The following is a 15,667-nucleotide window of genomic DNA, read 5'->3' as shown; positions in this document are numbered from 1 at the left end:
TGATCTCTACTCAAAGGACATATAGATATGACCACTTGTACCTAGAAGTCTGAAGCAGTGAGCAGACAACCATGCTACGTGTTTAGTAAACTCTGAAGGGTAGCATTGTCATAGAAGTCATTAATCCAACAAAAATGATACAAAAACTTAATCTGACCCATTTAATAGTTTGCATGTTGGTTGTTTGCTGCCTGGCAGTAAAGCAGAAGTGGTAAACTGTTTACATAAATGACCATACTTTCCATGATTTTCCCATTGACCAATCACATTTTTAGTTTTTTTTTTTGCTAGTTGTTTAGTATCTCTATGTGCAGTATCACTGTTGACATATTTCTCTACATTCGGTTAAGTCATCCCTCCTGCTACTTTCACTGATCTTTTTTCTTTCCCCTTATAAGGGGCACTCCTTGTCCCGCAGCCCCGAGTTTCTTAAATCTCAGTTGCTCATCTAGGTCAGCTGCCTGGGTGCCAGAGGGCTTGAGTTTGCAGAAACTGGGGTAAAAATGAGCCAGAATGGGCACCATTTTGGGAGTTAAAGGAAAAGTGGGGACTTTCTGTGAAGGCAGGTCTAGAATGCCGGCTTCCTGTGTCTGAGAGTCTTGGGGTAAATGAGTGGGATGAATTAGCCATTAAGAGAAGAAAGAGAAAAAGGGTGGTAAAGCTTAAGAAATTTACTGTCTCTTGAGACTCAGGGACCTTGAAATGGTCATAGCAGGGTTATCCCTAAAGTCTCTAAGCTTCAATTTTCTGGTTTGTAGAGTGAAAACAACAATCTCAAACTCATAATATCATTGCAAGAATGAAATTAGATGACGTGTATAAGGCACTCAAACCATGAGTGACTGGCACATTTTAACTGTCCAATGAAAGACACATTTTTTTTTTTATGTGTCCTTGTTCTGCCAAATAGGGCATGCAAGCCCCTCAGTAGAAACTAAGATGCTATCCAGAAAGAAACAATAAAGATTATATAAATTTGTTACCTTGATAACAGACATATATATTCCCTCATGGCTGAATTTCAGAATAAACTCTTCCAATCCATGGGCTCTTCCCCCTGGTTCTAGCAAAATTGTATTCACCTGCTCACCAAATTGCTCATTAGTGAATGCTCTATTTAATTTATAGAGTCAGTAAAATGGTACTGTATTACATTTCACTTAATTTAATAACTTGGAGTAGTATTTTGGGAACTGTCATTATTCTTTTATTGTTTCTGCAGGTGAGTTAGCTTTAAAGTGAGAGACAAAAAGGTAGTTTTAGTCTCTGCTTTATTTAAACACGTGGTTCTCAAACATGTGCAGAAAAACCACTTGGAGAGCTGGATCCTACCTCTAGAGACTCTGGGGACCACACTTCAAGGACTCCTGATTTAAACCAAGGCTGATTTCTCAGCATGTTCAGGTGTAGTGATAATGGGGTTGCAAGATTCCCACTTGGCTTGATGAACTTTGTAGATTTTTTTCAGTTGATTAAGCAGTAGTTTACAGCTACTTTTTATTAAAAGCAACACTTTGTTCCAAGAAAAATTACTTGCTCAGAAGTGTTGAAAATGGGCCACTGATTATATTTGGGGGCACGTATAAAGAAGTTGGTTTCTGCTGAGTTTCTGTTACTGGTGGTGGAACAATTTAGAAAAGGATAGTGGTGATGGTTGCCTAACATGATGAACATAATCAATGTCACTGATTGTATACGTAAAAATGGTTGAATTGGCAAATGTTTTGTTCTATGTATTTTTTACCACACACAGAAATACTGGTGTCTGTTACATGTTGGTTAAGAGCTTGGGCTTTGGAGTTAGGAAGACAAAGGATGAGACCTAGCTCTGCCACTTTCTGGCTGTGCAACTCTTTAAATTCTGTTTCCTCATCTGTAAAACAGGGACAAGGATACCTACCTTCCAGGCAGGTGTAAAGGAGATAATGTATATAAAGGCTCAATGTTAGCAATGGATTGCCACTGTTTGCTCATCAGATCCTCTCTGGAATCTGAGCACAAAGTGGATCCATTCCTCTGAGGTCTAGATCGGTTAGGCTCTGTCAGTCCAGGTAGAGAAGGATTACAAAAAAAAAAAAAAAAATCTCACAAGATGTCATCCAGCCTTTTCTAGAAAATTCAGAATGAAGAGCTTGGTATTATAAAATATAAACAACCCCATCAAACACCTGCTGGTAGTTTGTGTGTGCCATTCAAGTTAATTAATAATTTAGGGTGTAGCACTAAAAAAAACTGGTTACTATTAAAACATAAATAGCTTTAGTTTGTTTAGGGCATTTTAGGATGCAAGAGCTAGAAGGACCTTAGAGATCATTTAGTTTAATCCTTTCATTTGACATTCGAGAAATCTGCAGGCCTAAGAGGGTAAGTGAATAATTTGCCTGAAGGTACATAACCACAAATTTTTCTACTGGACTTGCTATCTAAATGCTCTCAGAAAAAACAGCTTATGATGAACTATTCTACAACCACAGTCATTTTAATCTCCTGCAACATGTAATTGGTTTATATCCAAGCATCCTATGTAGAAGGTAAATTGATTTAGTTTCCTAGGGTTACATTATGCAAAACATTTATCTCGAGGCATTCATCAGGAAGTTACATACCGTAAATTTAGTTGTTTTATGGGTACATGATTGAAATTTGTTTCATAACCACACCATGCAATTGATAACATACGCTTTGAAAAGTCTCAGGTCAAAATGATCATGGGTGAATTCTACGATATAAAACATTGTCTTCAATAGTCCCATTTTTTCCTATGGAGAAGCAGGCTCTGGGCTCTTTTCTGAGAAAAATCATTGGCCTTCAAGTACTCCTGTGTGTAGAGGTAGAGGCCATGGAAAGTTTGTCAGGCAATTGTGGGAGTGTGGAATGGAGTGGAGGGCCACAGTTGTTCTGGAAGGAGGCAGCATGGGGGTGGGGAGAGGCTCCTGAGTTCCTTCTCCACCAGCAGAAGGACTGATTTGTGGACATGATAGCACTTTTTAGCACTAGCTAGCTGTATCAGCATCCCTAGAGATTGTGCATTAAGTGGGGGAGGTCAAGCCTATACTTCCTGATGATCTGACAGGTGAAGGCTCAGAGTCATTGTACTTCAGGGTGTTAACGTCAATCATTTCGTGCTCACTTATACCCCCGGGTTGATGAAAATGACAATACAGCAGTCATGTAACATTTAATCCTTGAATCAAGGCAAGAGCTTTGGCCTCCTTTAAGTCAACTTTGCTTTGGAGTTTGATGATGTCCTCAGTGCCTTCTCTGAGAGTGCTGCTTTTTTGAGTGGACTTCCCCTGACCAACCTGCCTGTTTCTGTATGTGAATGGTTCAGCTGAAGTGTGATCATGCTTCCTTGACTGCCAGAAATCTGAGCCAAGTTTGCCATTTACCAACAGCAATGGAACAGAATCTTCTATTATATGTTTTCCACTATTTTATTCTTTTTCCTTTGCATATTTTCTTTTCTCCTGTTATGTTGTATATTATTTTCCCAATCATCTTTTTTGAAAACGGAGAGGAAATATGTACTGAAATGGAAAAAAGGATGGGAAAGAGGTAGAAGAGGGGAGGAATGAAAGAAACTTAATCCATTTTATAGAGCACATTCACTTAGAAAAGCTTAACAATGTAAATATCTCCATCCTAACTTAACTGAGGTGAGTGGTCCTAAATCTAACCTGATGCATGTATGTAAACAGCAGCAGTCCATTCCCTAATAAATTACTGTTTTGCAAAATACAAGTCAGTAATAAGTACTGTGTAAAATGTATGCTCAAGCAGAGTCAATGTGAAGCAATGATGATGACAGATCAATCCTAGGGTTTACTTTCAAAGAAAATTAGATATGCATTTTGTATACTGATATCCAAAACGAGCAATGTTTCTTAATGCAAATACACATGACAGCATCACATCCGAATCATTAATGGATCTTTTGTAGAAATAAGAATGCTGCAAGCAGCTGTGGGGTTTCCTGCAATTCAGCCTGAGGTGGGCTAGGCGTTAAGGGATACAAAGTCCGTGCCCATGAGCTAAGCTTGGTTAGCAAGTAATTACAAGTCGATAAATGTCATAGCTGAATTACATGTATGTATGAATAATTAATTCTGCCTGAGGGAATCCAGAATATCTTCATAGAAGAGGGAGCATTCAGCTTATTCAACACAAGTGAGTAGAGGGTTTTCAGGTGGAGCTGAGCAATCTGTACGCAAAAGACAAACAGGCACCAAGTACATGGTGTGTTTGGGGTCTACCTCCTACTCAAGTCAGGTAGTTTCAATCAGAAGTTTGGCATGGTTGACAAGTCCATTTCACCATTTTAGAGTAATAAGAGTACCATTTTTATACACTGCCACTAAAGCACAGTAGTAACACCTCGTCTGAGAGTTTACCTGGTTAGGAGGCTACTTGAATACCCGGCCAGAGAAAAATGAGACAGATTTTAAAAGAACTACAATTTGTAGGTGAAGTGTCAAGGCAACATCCATTTACTGTGACTGCTTTCAAATATTTTATTTGGCAACAACAGTGGTATTTAGACCACAGAGGTTGGCAATAACAACTATTCTAACATACTCAGCTTGAAATTCTAATAAATTCTAAGTGTCAGGTACTTTGTCCATAATATTGCTAATCCTTTCAACCGTACATGGTAGGCTTACATTATCTTTTTAGAAATGAGCAAATAAGCTCAAGGAGCTTTTATGACTGGCACAAAGGACATGAATCCAAGTGGGACAGCCAGTGTTTAACTTAGTTCTGCCCGTTCTTCAAAGGCCCGACTTTTCCCACTGTGGCCATGCTCCTTAAAACCATCAAGAGTTAAGCCTGTATCAAAACTACCATGAGATTCCAACCTACATACGACTGTTCTCCTACCATTTTAGCCTAAGTCAGAAAGGTGGACAGTGCTTCCAGGATACTGGAAAGAAGGGACAAGCTGGTAGTACAAACCATCCCAAAGTATCAACACATGACAGAAAGGAGAACCAGTAAATGATGTTGCATCAGAAAAATTTAAGACTGATCTTGGTTTTAGTTTTGCAAGGTCTTTTTATTTTCCTCTTATTCTTTACTTTTAAGCGGAAGACTCCAAGAGCATTCAGTTGGAAGTCCTCCAAGAATAAACAGTGTTCTTTCATATACTGCTGATGAAAGTGTAAATTCAGAAAACTTTTCAAGGGAACAATATGGCAGTAAGTAACAAAAGCTTTTAAAAACTGCCAAGCCCTCTCCACTAGCAATTCCACTTCAAAGTATTCATCTTAAGGAAATAATTAAGAACATATAAAATATTTATCAACACAATCTTCTTTAAAAAAGCACCGTTTATTAGTGAAAAACTGGAAACCTAAAAATTCAACAATAGTTAAATAAAATGTGGCACATATGATGGAATATCAGGAAGCCATTAAAAAAGATTTAGAAATATATTTGACACGGCGAGATAAATCATGGTATTGTTGAGTGAAAAAAGTTACAAAACAGTATATACAATTTGACCCCATGTAAACAAAAATTACGTATGCACAGAAAAGTCTGGAAAGCTATACACCTAAATAATCAGTTCTTCCTGGATGGTGGGGATTATAGGTGATTTTAATTCTGTAACTGTACTTTTTTTTTTTTAACCAACATGTCTATGACATATTATAAAAAAGCATTAACAGTGTTTAAAAAGTCTCCTTTGAAGTAGTAATGAACTGAGCTTAACAACCTAAGAGCACAAGAATGCACTTGTTAGTCTGATATAGCTTCATGATTTTGTCAGGGTGCTTGGATGTTAAATTGTTACCAACCAAAAAAGGCACTGTGCTGAGTGGAAATGTGGGTGGTGGCAGTGCTTACCTTTCTTCAGTTTAAGGGACCCACTCCTAGAAACCCTCCAGGGCAATCAAGTACTAGCATTCTAAGCGAAAATTCCCTTACGCTAAGTGTATCCTTATACCTTCATACCCATTTGTAGTACAGCCAAGCAAGGTTCCTTTACGCTTCAACAGCATTGTTGGTGATGGTGACAAAAGGCAGGAAGAATTTTTCAGGTTATGTCAGATAATAGGCCTGAAGATGAAAGGCAGGTTTCCATACTTCTACTGTAGAGGCTCTCAAACTTTACAGTGCAATAGAATCACCTGAAAGGCTTGTTAAAACAAGCTGGGTACTGCTGGGCCCACCCCCAAAGTTTGATTCAGTAGGTCGCAGGTAAGGCCTGGCAATTACCATTTTTAATTTCATTCAACAAATACTGAGTACATACTACGTGTTAGGCCTTGGGCTAAGAGTTGGACATTTAGCTGTGATTAAGAGCCATAGTTCCTACCTCAGGGAAATTACATTTTTGAGTGGCAGATAAATATTAAGTAAATTATAAAAATAATTATGTAACTATAAATATGATTAGTGGCAAAACACAGTAAAGATGAAAAAGACATGGTTTTTGTCTTGAAATAGTTTAAAAGCTGTTATGGAAGAACTAGGTCTACGGGCCCTTGAAGACAAAAAGCAAGTACAAATGGAAGTCCCGGGAAATAGGAATGAGCATTTTTATCAAGTTCCCAGGTGATACTGATATTGACGATCTGGAGACCACACTGAGAATCACTGCTCTCACTAGGCCGGCTCTCTAAATAGGATGGGGCAGAAAGGGCAGGTGTGACTGAGGAACTGTCTCTCCCACCCCACCCCTTTTAATCTCACCATGAGGTAAGAGCCACTTAATTATCTAGAGAAGGTGCTGTGGCAAATTTGGCTTTAGGCCAAATTGTGAAGCCATCTGTCCATTATGACTCTTCACCTAGGCTTGAAGTGCTATATACTAGGGCAACATATTTTGAAATTTCAGGCACACGGAGTGTACAGCAGGGATTTTTAAGGAATCCTGTCAACAAAATATGGAGGTATGCCAGTCCTCTCTGGGTAAAGTCTCAAGTTATTTCTTGCTTGCCTCTATTGTCTTCTCCACGCCATATTTTATCTCCTCCAGCTTCATTCTGCTTCTCTGTTCTGGTAGACAATAATGGCAGACTACATGGATTGGCTCTAACCCAATGGTGACCCTAGCCTCAGGTTTCTTATTTCCCATGTTACCTGGCGTGAGGCACATTCCCATTTTCAGCACCTAATCTCCTGCAATATGAATTTTTCTAATTAGCACCAAAAAAGAAAGATTTAACACCAGACCTTTCAGATTAGAGGACAAAGGGAGCACTTATTTAAATAATTCTGAATTACACTATGAATTAATAGGCTTCCCAAGCTTTCTTTTCATACCTAAGAGCCTTAATGGGCCTTTACCTGAGTAAAAACTAAACATATGACTTTAAAAACAAGCAAAACTGAACCGAAACAAACCAACCAACCCAAACAACCAACACCTACTAAAACACAAATAAACAGAACAAACCCACATACCGTGGTAGACTTGTGTCAACAACCACAAGAAGCCTTTTAACTATACTGAAGGCTTCTGAACATTACTTGGTTACTACAATCTACATCTACTTGATGGAAAGTGGAAGGGTCTGATGAAAAATTTACACTGACTGTACTGAGGTTAAACCTAGATCTGGGTCTGTTTAAAAAGGGTGAAGCATGGGGCTAGTAGGGAGTAGAATATAGCATGGATATAAAAAAAGGTTTCTCGTATACAGTTAAACAAGGTCCACAGTCTGGGTAGATGAGGAAGCTACAGAGGCTAACAAGGAGAAACTGGTATTTACAGAATGTCTACTGTGTGCCGAGCCTTTCCTAAGTACCTAAGATACAAGATAACATTTGTCACATAATCTTCACAACCCCGAGGTGAAATAATTATTCATATTTTACATTATACAACTTCTGAGTTGAAGGTATGTGAGGAAGACTAGATTTGAACCCAAGACCATCTCACTATATTACCTATATTCTTTCCCCTTTATCACGCTACTTACCATAAACCTAATTTATAACTGGTGTTTATATTGACCTGAGTTTTTGATAGATCTTTCAAAGCCGAAATCTGGACTTATAAATAATATAACAGATAGTACTCAAGGCTGTAGAACTTCCTTGCTGTGGGGAAAATAAGCTTTATTCAGTTGGATCTATGTATTAACCAGCCTGAGCAGATTTTGAGATTCTTCAAGAGTATAAAACTCAATAGTGTGAGTCTAAGAGTCTTGTACAACTATACTGAGATAAAAATGCTGAAGAATTTATCTCACAGCATAGAAATAAAATGGTAACAAGTTTGGACTATAAATTATCAACATGTTTACCAAGCTTTTTTTTTTTAGGAACTCTTAACACAAAAGGATTATATTTTAAAACGGTGTTTAAGTAGTCATCGTTTTTTCAAATGCCAAAATAAAATAAAATGATAATTAACATTCCCCAAAGAAATGAACACCTTTGTACTTCATGCTGAAGTCAGACTGAACTACTTCTATTTGTCAGAATGTGCTATGCTCTCTTGGCTCCAGGCCTGCACATCTTGTTTGTTCCCTTTGCCTGGAACATTTCATCCCCAAATCACTCCTGACTTCCCTAGCCCCCAAGTCTGGGTTAGGTGACTTTCCTATATGCTTTCCAAAACAGTACTCTGTATTTCTTCCATCACAACACTGATCATGCTACATCTAACAACTGCCTGTTTCTCTGTATCCTCCACTGGTCTTTAAGCTCTGCTGGGGCAAAGACTGTGTGTATCTTATTCAGGGGATGAGTATCGTGCCTAGCATAGACAGGGCTCTCAACAAATGTTTGTTGAATGAAGGAATGATGATGAGAGAAGTCCTAACAGGAGCACAATTTGCCAATTCACTTGAGCAATTCTCTGGCCTCCTAAGTACCACTAAGCATTTCATATCATGTGTTTAATAACAAAGAGTCTAAGCAAGATGATCTAACTTCATTAATAAATTTTCAAAAATTTATTAGTAGGCTCAGAGTAACCAAGAAAAGTTTACTCATTTGCATATAAGTCTACTGTATAATGTAGTTGTACTAAATTCGTGTATTTTATAATGTTTTGTTGTTTAATAAGAACGAATCCTCTTTAATGTACTACAGTATGTTCTTAACAAATCCAGTTCCGATTATGCATTAAACTGTGCTGATTGAGCAATCTTAAAAACGCTGAATTTAGTGAACTGAATTTGTCCCAGATATTTTAGAACCTGAACTACAAATATACCAGAGTATATATATAAATGGTAATGCTTTTCAAGGACTAGTTGTTCTTAGATTTAAAACAAACCATTTAGTAATCATTTAAAAGAAAACAAAACAACCCCAAAAAACATAGCCTTGAAATCATTAAAGTTCTGTTGGAAAACAAGGTAAACATGGTATAACTGTGTTTGTTTCTGGAAGCATTCAGAAGCATTATATTCTTCACCAAAGAGGTTTAGATCCTACAGCTTTTTTTGAAACCAAAAATTTAAAATCAAGTTTTAATTTTATTCTTTGGCTATTAATTATATCTAATAAATAAGTCACTGATATTGATTCACAATAAATTTATTTTACATAAAAGAAAAAGCTTGCCATTAATGGAAAATTCAGTAGAAAACAGTTCTTCTGCTTTAAGTTGGGGCTCAAAAGTAGAAGCTGTTTGTTAGTGAGACCTCAGTAAAAAGAGAATTTTGTAAGAAAACATTCCTGGCATGAAGCTCTAGCATAAACTTTGCAATGAAATATTTACCATGCAACTTTATTGGCAGAAAGGCTGGTTTTTGTGGCTGGTATTTTCTTTTTAGTCTCCTAAGACATTAACATGGGAAGATGCTTAAACCTGCTTTACTTAGAGTTAGTTGTATATAAATATGGTGTCATGATGGGCAATCTTTCCATAGTCCACCTATTTAATTGAGCAGTTCTAAGTAGGTAATTGGCACTTTGCCCTTCTGATTTCCCCTTTCCCCCATTAGCCAGTCTGAATCCATTCCAACGACACTGAACACGGTAATTACCTACAAAATAAAATATTTTCCATTATTAACTATATTAAAAAATAAATACATAGAAAACTAATATTTGTATTTAATTTTTAAAAAATATTTACTATCAAAAGGTTAAATATCAGTATCAATTTTGCTAAAAGACAAAGGATTTTATAGGAGGCAGTTTTATATATCTTTTAGTAATTTAGCAATTTTAAATATTTCTGTGGTGTTCTATTGCTACACAACAGTAATTAAAAAAATTTACAGAATGGTAATACAACCATATGAAATCTATGAAATCATTCATGACAAGCCATTTCCAAATAAGTAATGAGGATTTTTCAATGTTATATATTAGAAGGTATAGCAATTCATGATATGTTTCTTTTCATACCCACATTACTTACCTCATCTGCCAGAAGTGATAATTCACTACTGTTTGCAGCATCATAATCATAGAGAACCCTGGCTTTCCTGTTGCCAGTACACTCCTTAAGGTCACTGAGGTTGGAAGGAGAGGTGACTACTAGACCACTTGTTGAAGCCATGGCAGGAGGGCCAATCACATTTGATGAAGCAGGTGGTAAAGGTGGTATTGAAGATTGATTGTTGTTACAAAGATAATTGGATGGAAAACTGTTGAAAAGAAAATGGCCTAATTAATTCCAAGTGATTAAAGTTACTTAATAATACCACCACTTGGTGGCACTGCTTACTCTCTAGCAACCTCCACTTTGGAAAAAGATTTAGTTATTAATAACAATACTTTAATGATAAAGTGGGTCATCTAGCTTCCTTTTCCCTCTTAGCCAATTATACCAGAGAAAATCCAGGTGTTTTTAAAATAAAAATTCTTGAAAGTTTGCACAGCTGTCTTTCAAAAATACAAAGGCTATTTCCCAAAGGTTGCTGAAAGACTTCTATTTAAGGAACATCTGGTATGTTTTATCAATCTTTTCCTTCCTTTATGAATTGTAAAATAAAATTATCAATCAAAAACCACTTAAATATCAGGTACCATTATAAGTGAAGCTTTCTCAAGTTAATTCTTTTGAGAAATTTGAAATCTTTTTTTTAATAAAATTGATCCAATCACATTTTCCTATTCATTGAAATGACAAATATTTATTGACCATCTATATGTCCAGCATTACTACAAGCTGAAGACACAAAGATGAAATGGTATCATTCTTTTAAGGACATATTAAAAAAAAAAAAAAAAAAAACAGTGCTATCGAATTGATTCCGACTCATACTGACACAAGTGGTGAAATGGACCTGCAAATAATATGCTATCATCGACAACTATCACAATGAAATTGAAGATGCAATGGGAGAATAAAGCAAACTTCCTAAGTTTATTTTGTCTTCTTTAGGGAAAAAAAAAAAATTTATTAGAAATCAGTAAAATCTTTGTGATTAATGTCCTTGTAAACAATTCAAAAGAATATCAGCATTTTCAATTTATGGTAAGGCTACTTTCTCTCTAATAATACTAAATGGAAAAAGACTATAAAACTGCTGGCCTCTAATCATTCTAATCCAACCTTTTGTAAGGTTGCAATATCTGTGAAAATGCATATTTAAGTTTTAGTAAACTCATTAGTTAAAATATAAAACATTTTATTTGGTAGACTAGGTAAAATTCATTCCTCCAGAAAATATAATTTTCTTCTTCTCTTTATGACTACTGTGCCATCTAGAAAGCAGTCAGCCATCAGCAAAATTCCTTATATTCTTAACTTCTTCCCTAAATCTTCCCTTCACCACCTTATGCTAGTGTTTTTTATTCTTCCCACCCGCACTCAGAGGCAAAGTAAGTGTTCTATCCTCCTCATTGCCACTTGTAGACTCTTCTCCCTAACCAACCCTATCCAATGTCTGCATTTCATGTTACTAAATTATACACTACCCATGGTCTCTTCTTGTTGCAATCCTCTACAAACTCCCTCGTTCCCTTCCTTTCTAGAAGACTTTAGCTCCTGGCACACTAATACCCAAAAAACCAAACCCGTTCCTGACGAGTTCATTCCAACTCATACCAACCCTACAGGACAGAGTAGAACTGCTTCATAGGGTTTCCAAGGAGCGGCTTGTGGATTCAAACTGCTGACCTTTTGGTTAGTAGCCGTAGCTCTTAACCACTGCGCCACCAAGGCTCCTCCTCACTGACAGTATATCCTAATTCTTGGTGGTTTTAATATTTATATAGACAATCCTTCTAATGCTTTAGCCTCTTAGATCTATGAACTCTTTTGGTGATCCTGTTCTTGCCCTTAGTTTAGTCATCCATTCCCCTGGTCATATCTAAACCATATCAATTCCAATAACTATAACCGTTCCAATAACCGTAATTTCAAACATACTGTCCTCTGACCATCACCTTATCTTTTTAGTACTCACTTCAACAAGCCTACCAGGACCTATGCTACCAACACTTCCTTCATATCCATGGTAATTATTATAATCATTCTCTTGCATATGCTCTCATCTCCTATGACTCTTCAATTCATTGTACTCATTTGGTAAAAACCCCACTATTAGCCTACTCAGTACTCATGGATCAAAAAAAAACCACTCTGTCGGGATGACGTTCAATTTATGACTAGAAACCTCAAGTGGGTCCACAGTGCTGCCTACATTACACTACATTTCTCTAGCCCATCCACTCTCCATTCTTCTGGTGACTATTTCATACCCTCTTGCCTCTCCTCAAAATTCCAGCAATTTTCCCTACACTCAGGTGGTGAACTTGTTTCTTTTTTAACCTAGGGAAAAGAATAATCAGTAAACTTCCACATTTTTGTCATCCTTCCTATAACTAAAGATGAGCTGTCTACGTTCCTAAGGCTAATTCCTCCACTTGAGCATAAAATCTCCTCTCCTCTCAAGGATATCACTCCAGCAATTTTTCTCTTTCTCACCCACATTACCACATTTTCTCCATCTACTAAATCATTTCCATCAGCTTACAAACACTCTTATTTCTCTTAAAAAACAGATCCCACTTTCTCCTCTGGTTATGGCCTCATTTCTGTTCCTCTTTACTCCTTCAAAGATTTCTCTAAACTTACTGTCATAATTCCTCTCCTTTCTTAAATCCAACGGTCAATTCTCAGTCTTCATCTCACTTGTTCTATCCAGTGATCACAGTGGATCACTCTCCTCCAATTTGATATTTTCTTCACTTGACTCCCAGGGCCCACACTTGGTTTACATCTTCTTACCTCACTACTCACACCTTCCCATTCTCCACGGCTGGTTCCCCAGCTCTCCTGAAATAGACTATTTCAAACTGAGCTTTTGATAGACCTAATGTGCCATGCCTACTGCCCTCCCTCAACCTGCTTCTCCTATGGTATTCTCCATTTTAATTAGCCACAACTCCATTAAAATACACCCAGGACCACTTCCACCACATCTACCACGCCGGCCCTGGATCCAAGCCACCATCATCTCCTGACTGGATTATTGACTGAATTATTGCAATAGGTACCGAACAGTCAGTTTCTACCCATTCTCTCATCTATCCTCAACCTAGCAGCCAGAGTGATCCTATTAAGGTCTAAAATCAAAATATGTCACCCCTCAGCTCAAAACCCTTCAATGATTCCTCAGCCCTGAGTAAAGTCTATATAGTAGCTTTCAAAACTTTGTATGTTCCAGTACCCCACTTCCTCTACCCTTCATCTCTAGTCAAGTCCTTCCTGGTGTTCTTGAACATGCCAGCTACATTCCTCCTTCAAAGTTTTTGTACTTGCTATAATCTCTGCCTAGAGAACTCTTCCTTCAGATACCTGCATGCTTTGTTCTCTCATGTTTTTCATGTCTGCCTTCCCTGACTACTGCAATCCTCCACCCCAAACTGAGGTATTTCCTTGCTTTATTTTTCTCCATAGTATTTGTCACCTTTTAAGTCCTTGGGTGGCACAAATGGTTAAGCGCTTGACTACCAGACTAAGCGTTGGCTATTTGAACACACCCAGAGGCACCCTGAAAGACAGGCCTGGTGATCTGCTTCCAAAAGGTCACAGCCTTGAGAGCCCTATGGAGTGCAGTTCTACTCTACACACATGGGGTGGACATGAGTTGGAACCAACTCAACAGCAACTAATACAATAAACTTCCTTTTAGGTAAGAAACAGTAACATGAATTGTTGAATAAAATTATCAATGAAAAACAACTTAAATATCACATACTACTTTTTATTTTACAGCTATAAAGAGTGGTTAATGAGAATTTTAAGAAATATGAGGAGGTGAATGCTCCTTGGAAACTCCATGGGGCAATTCTACTCTGTCCTATAGGGTCTCTATGAGTCGGAATCGACTCTACGGCTGTGGGTTTGGTTTGGTTTGGGTGATGAGGTGAAAACACTGTGAAACCCACTTCAAAACTGAATCCCTAAGTATGAAAAACATGGTTTCCTAAACATCAGATTGTACAGATTCTCCTTCCTTTTTCTTTCATAATCCACTCTCTTTTTCCCCATTTCTCCCTTTTCTTCCTACTGTGGTTTCTTTCTCCCATTCTGCTTTCATTTCTCCAATTTATTTTTCTCTACTTTCTCTGCCCTTCTAATCTCATCTTTGTCTCTTAACTTTCCTTCTCTCATTTCCACACAACCTTCCCCCAATGACTTGTAACAATATTGCATGGAAGTTTGTTGTAGGCATTATATATGTATTTGAAGAAAGGCCTGGCAATCTACTTCTGAAAAATCAGCCATTGAAAACTATGGAGTATAAGCTCTATTCTGACGAGTCAGCCAACTAGATGGCAGCTGGTACTGTTGATACACTACTACATAATTTACATAGATATTGATTTTCTGCTCTGGTTCCAAATAGAATGTTAAGTTCCGTGAAGGCATGAATTTTTATCTATATTGTATCCTGGAAAAGTGCCTTTTTAAAAATTAAGAGCAAGTCATCTGGATTATTTTCCAAGTTCTGCTCTGGTCCATATCAGTAATATAATTCTTTGAGGTTGGAGAGATAAGCTAGAGCTTTTTCCTTAAAATGATAGCGCTGATTTCAACTCTGTAATGTTTGAGCCTATTTTAAAGTGCAGTAATAACTAGATTTTGTTCAAATGGTTGAATTCCAAGCATTTGTGTGGCTTTAACCAAAATGTGGAGTCCCTGGGGTGGCACAAACAATTAAGTGCTTGACTACTAGCCAAAAGGTTGGCAGTGCAAACCCACCCAGAGGAGCAGTTCTACTCTGCAATACAGAGGGTTGCCATGAATCTGAATTGACTCGAAGGCAACTAAAAACAACAAGGCAAAATGCGAGCATGAATGGTAACAATAGCAACTCCTTTGCTGTACTCCCAGAGTGTATGAAAAGAAATTACTACCTTCCCAGTTGTTTTTGGAGGTCTAACATGTACTGATAACATTGTGCATAGTAAGTCATCTGGGCTTCTACAAAGTCATTCAGACAGCGAAGGTGATGGGCCTGTAAAGGAAAGTTACAGTCAGTTCTTAGTGCTATAATCTACTTAAAGTGGCAAATTCAAGGGGGAGATAAAGCACAACACTTTACTGAGGGAGAATCACCAGTATCTGACATCTTATTACAAGGTTTAAGACTGACCTCAGTCAGTAGTATAACAAACTGTTTGACCAACAAAAACCAATGACTAAGTTTGAAGAGAGTAGGTGAATTAAGTGATGAGGTGTAAGTAAAAATGTGGAATATTTCTTTGTGTATCTTTGAAAGTGCCACAATTTAAATTT

General features: G+C 37.4%; 1 protein-coding gene across 1 annotated transcript in view; it reads right to left on the bottom strand.

Moving 5' to 3' along the window:
* Nucleotides 1–5,609: 5,609 nt before the first annotated feature.
* SH3GLB1 (SH3 domain containing GRB2 like, endophilin B1) overlaps nt 5,610–15,667 on the bottom strand; it is a 48,834-nt gene continuing 38,776 nt past the window's right edge. The window contains exons 7-9 of the mRNA XM_003411203.4: nt 15,286–15,386; nt 10,331–10,559; nt 5,610–9,950 (exon numbers count right to left, since the gene is read on the bottom strand). Of these exons, the coding sequence (XP_003411251.1) occupies nt 9,843–9,950; nt 10,331–10,559; nt 15,286–15,386 (438 nt within the window). The 3' untranslated portion in view covers nt 5,610–9,842. The remainder of the gene's footprint in view (nt 9,951–10,330; nt 10,560–15,285; nt 15,387–15,667) is intronic.

This window comes from Loxodonta africana, chromosome 3 (assembly GCF_030014295.1).
Source record: "Loxodonta africana isolate mLoxAfr1 chromosome 3, mLoxAfr1.hap2, whole genome shotgun sequence".
Classification (NCBI taxonomy): Eukaryota; Metazoa; Chordata; class Mammalia; order Proboscidea; family Elephantidae; genus Loxodonta; species Loxodonta africana.
Note: the sequence above shows the minus strand (reverse complement) of the source record. Positions and strands in the feature narration are given on the sequence as shown.